Source organism: Somniosus microcephalus, chromosome 11 (assembly GCF_052327205.1).
Source record: "Somniosus microcephalus isolate GS21.2 chromosome 11, FLI_Smic_1.0, whole genome shotgun sequence".
In the NCBI taxonomy this organism is placed as follows: Eukaryota; Metazoa; Chordata; class Chondrichthyes; order Squaliformes; family Somniosidae; genus Somniosus; species Somniosus microcephalus.
The window spans coordinates 211,027,635-211,032,186 of NC_140997.1; the positions used below are offsets into that span (position 1 = coordinate 211,027,635).

Sequence of the window (4,552 nt, forward strand, 5' to 3'; positions counted from 1 at the left end):
TAAAACAGCTATTGTCAGTGAAAAAAACCTCAATTCAAAGATTCCATCACAAACACAAACTGTATCTTTTCCCCCTATTACCTTGTACTTTTGAATAAAGTGAAGGAAATAATTTTCTCCTTTGATAGGCTCACTTTCTTGATTGCATCCACTGCAGGTCCACTGCTTTTGTGCCTTCTTGATCCTCCTGTAGCTCATCCATTCCGTGATTCATGTGATTGTCAAACAGGAAAACTACCATGTAGTTTGACACTGTACCTGACTTCCAGATAATCTTAGATTGTAGGAATTGACATTTTTGTGGTTGCACTACCCTATGTTTTAAAAAAAAACGCTTTTTTAAAAATGGGACATTAGGTGGAACAAGTACTTTATTATTTAGGAAAAAATGTACAGTACCGTTCCTGTAACATACCTAAATGAGAAATAAAAGGAACGTCAAACTCAGTAAACTGTACCGTACAATCGTTAAGTGGTCAACATATATTTTCTCTAAATTCAGAGATCACATTTATGGTGACCAGTAAAAAAAATGCAATGTTTTTAAGTACCAATTCAAAGACTGTGTGGATGTTTTACAAAATCAGTTCATAGTCATTAAAAGACATTCTGAACACATCATATGGATTCATTTTGATGTTTTATTACAAACAGCCATGGCTTATTTTTTAAAATATAAATCTGTAAAACACAATTATCCACTGACTGTACATGTTTTTACAATATACAATCCAGGAATTTAATGTGGTGCAAAAACAGTTTTGCATATAGCCACTGGCCACGTCAAACAAAGGTTTTGGCAGTCGCACTACTAAAAGTTAACTAGGGATCAACATTTCACTACATTATCAAAGGGGCCTGCATATTGTACAATAACAGTTGTATGTGTAAATGAATTATTAACTTGAAACTGTCATCATGTAACTCTTAGAGGGACTCGATCTGCCAATTCTAAATTCATCCTTGCAACTTATCATACTATCCAAGGGGGAGATGCCGCTGCTAGGTACATTTTCATAAAGAACGCAAATTGACCCATCTTCACCTATTCGGTAGGACACCTCGAACGGGTCGACCCACAGAGTCAATTCACTTGGCAAAAGTTGAAAAAGTTGTTGACTGCTGAGTCCGATGATGTTGGACGCCCTTGCTATCAGAGGATCCATTTTGTGGTTGATCCTAATGCATCGGTATCCTGATCCTTTGCAAGGCATGTGGGGGAACCAATGGTGTCTGTAGTGTTCTGTCAAACAAAGACAACAAACGTTATATTCAAATGACCTGCAAAATTCGCTTTGCTTGCCTCCCTTTCAGCGGTGGTTTTGTGAATTTGAACTGCGCTTTGTTCTTTTCTTAAACGGAGGGATAACATAGAGAGAGACAAAAAAAATATCGTAACACGTTTCGAATAGGTATTTTCCTGATAGCCAGAATTTTCGATTCTCCGCACTTTCTGGGGTGAGCAAATGATTTTCTTACCGTTGATCTGTGTCATACAGCCCAGAAATGTGAAGGCATCGCATTTTACTACAAAAACCCTCCCTCGGTGCGCTCTCACCTGCTAAAGATTTCTCCAACGACTCGCTGAAATGTTGGAGCTGCTCGTCAGAAATAAGCCCTGTCGTCCTCAACAATCTGGTAATAAAGCCTACGGCAGTTGTGATTTCGGTTTTCATTTTGATCAACTGTACTCCAGGACTCATCAGCTGACCCAAACATAAAACGATGGTCCTTTTTTTCCAATTTGGGGGGGGCGGGTTAAAGAAAAAGAAAAAATACTTGTCGAAATGTAAAGCTCGAATCAAACGTCGGGAACTTTTTTCAAATTGTTATTTTGTATAAAACGGGGTTTGGGTTTTTTTTTAACTCTTGTTTTCAGTTCGCCAAATATTGGGCCCAAAACAAAACCCGACGGACTTTTCTTTTTTCCTTTTGTTCCGATCAAGACGACGGATTCGACTTTTTTGATCACACAGGCATGCGGGGGGAGTCTCTTAGGTGTTTTTTTTCTCTCTCCTTTCTTTGTGTTTTTTTTATGAGAGGATTCGGCTAGAGGAAAAACATTTTTTTTATAACCAAGTCAGTGAAGTCTGTGAGGAGATGAAGAGACATCAGCGACGACACGACCCGCTGCCAATCTTCAGCAACACAAACCCGCACAAGAGCTGTAAACACCGCCAGCACAGCCCCTCTGTGACCTCACACACGACGCCTCACAGCCAATCGAATCACCAGGCCTACCTACGTCACAATGCCTCATTTGCATGTCACGTACAGACACTGGGCTTTTTCCTCCCCTTTAGTCAGTCTGTTGTTTTTGACGAAAGATCACATAGGATGTACAGCACAGAAACAGGCCACTCGGCCCAACCACTCCATGCCGGCCTAACCACTCTAGGCCTTTATGCTCCACTCCAGCCTCCTCCCCGTCTTTCCTCATCTAAAAGAAAGGCTTGCATTTATATAGCACCTTTCATAGAAACATAGAAGATCGGAGCAGGAGTAGGCCATTCGGCCCTTCGAGCCTGCTCCGCCATTCAATGAGATCATGGCTGATCATCCAAATTCAGTACCCTGTCCCTGCCTTCTCCCCATATCCCTTGATCCCTTTAGCCTTAAGAAATATATCCAACTCTTTTTTGAATATATTTAATGAACTGGCCTCCACTGCCCTCTGTGGCAGAGAATTCCACAGGTTCACCAATCTCTGGGTGAAGAAATTCCTCCTCATTTCAGTCCTAAATGGCTTACCCCTTATCCTTAGACTATGACCCCTGGTTCTGGACTCCCCAGCCACCATAAACATCCTTCCTGCATCTAGTCTGTCCAGGCCTGACAGAATTTTATAGGTTTCCTGGGTGTTATCTGAAGGGGGTGCTGGGGGGCTCGGTTTTACTTTGTCTTTCACTTTCAGTTTCGGGTTCTGCCAGTACCACCAGACGTCTCAACGCGCTTTACAGCCAATGAAGTACTTTTTGAAGTGTAGTCACTGCTGCAACTATATCCTCTATTTCCCCCATCCCTAAATGCATCTATACTTTTGGCTTAGACCACCCCCCAGTGGTAGCCAGTTCCACATTCTCACCACTCTCTGGGTAAAGAAGTTTCCTCTGAATTCCCTATTTTACATAGGATATACAGCACAGAAACAGGCCATTCGGCCCAACCAGTCCATGCCGGCATTTATGCTCCACTCACGCCTCCTCCTGTCTTTCCTCATCGAACTCTATCAGCATAACCCACTATTCCCTTCTCCCTCATATGCTTTGTAACCGCCCCTTAATTGCATCCATACTGTTCGCTTCAACCACTCCCTGTGGTAGCCAGTTCCACATCCTCAGCACTCTCTGGATAAAGAAGTTTCTTCTGAATTCCCTATTTGATTTCTTGGTGACTATCTTATGTTGATGACCTCTAGTTTTGCTCTTCCCCACAAGTGGAAACATTCTCTCTGCATCTACTCTATCAAAACCTTTCATAATTTTAAAGACCTCTATTAGGTCTGTGCCAGGTTCCTTACTGCAACACACACCAAGCCTTTAGACTTTACTTACCCCCATGCCATATTTTTTTTCTCTCTAAAGAGTGGTGGTTTCAGAAATTATTACAATGCATACAACATTTTCCAGGAACCTTCCCAGTTCCAGGTTTCATAGTTTGTAAATGTACATTTGCTTTTAGATTTTTTTTTTGTTCTCAAACTAAACATCTAAAACTTGGCTTTGACGGGTCAGTGGATATATCTACTGCCCGGTCTAGTACCAAGCCATAGGAATCCCCAGAATGAGCTGATTTAGCTCGTCTCAGCTGAGGGCCCGTCCCCTAGGTTTGGGGCAAGGGAAATTCATCAAAAGTTTCTGCTTTGATCATTGTCCAGTGATTCCTGCTGGTAAGTGCATGTCTGTGTAGTGAGGACTGGATCAAATTTGGCAATGACACCTTCCACAGTTGAATAGCTTACCGATACTCAGTGTTGAGGCTCACAGATGAAGAATGCTCATTCGGGTGAGGTATCAGGACCAGGGCAGGATTAGTCCATTGAATTGAACCACAGAAAGAGTCAGCACCATCAGGACAAAAGGGTAAGAAATTGAAAAGGAAATGTTGATGGCTCAGTGGGTGCATGCAGCATTTAGTATGGTCCTGAGCCATGCGCATAAGGAAGAACCCAAGTTCAATCCTCAGCATCGCTTGAGTTAGTTGATCTCTGCTCAGGTGACTGTGGTAGTGGCATAAGGGGAAGGTCAACCAGGGTTTATAATCCTGATTTCCATCCATTGAACCTTGCTGGAAAGTTGTGTGTGGATGGCAGGCAAGTACAATGTTGGACTATGATGGTGTCCACACTGTCGAATAATCTGCTGACTCTCACAATCTAGGTTCACAGAAATAGAATGACACCTGGGCATGATACTATCCTGTGTGGGCTGTCAGCACATGTGAAACTATATAAGCCACCACTTTCAGGAGAGGAGCGAACAAAAATCTGGAACCCTGTCCTGAGGCAGCAATGTCAATATTTACATTTTTCATACTTTTAGCTGTTGTAATT

The 4,552-nt window shown here is 42.3% G+C and overlaps 1 protein-coding gene across 1 annotated transcript; it reads right to left on the reverse strand.

Moving 5' to 3' along the window:
* Window positions 1-353: 353 nt before the first annotated feature.
* LOC147111180 (protein BTG1) lies at window positions 354-2,171 on the reverse strand. The gene is made up of 2 exons (XM_086001821.1): window positions 1,559-2,171; window positions 354-1,243 (listed from the first exon to the last, which is right to left on the reverse strand). Exons 1-2 carry the CDS (start codon window positions 1,701-1,703, stop codon window positions 900-902), a joined length of 489 nt encoding a protein of 162 aa, XP_085857947.1. The 5' UTR covers window positions 1,704-2,171; the 3' UTR covers window positions 354-899.
* Between the last annotated feature and the right edge of the window lie 2,381 nt (window positions 2,172-4,552).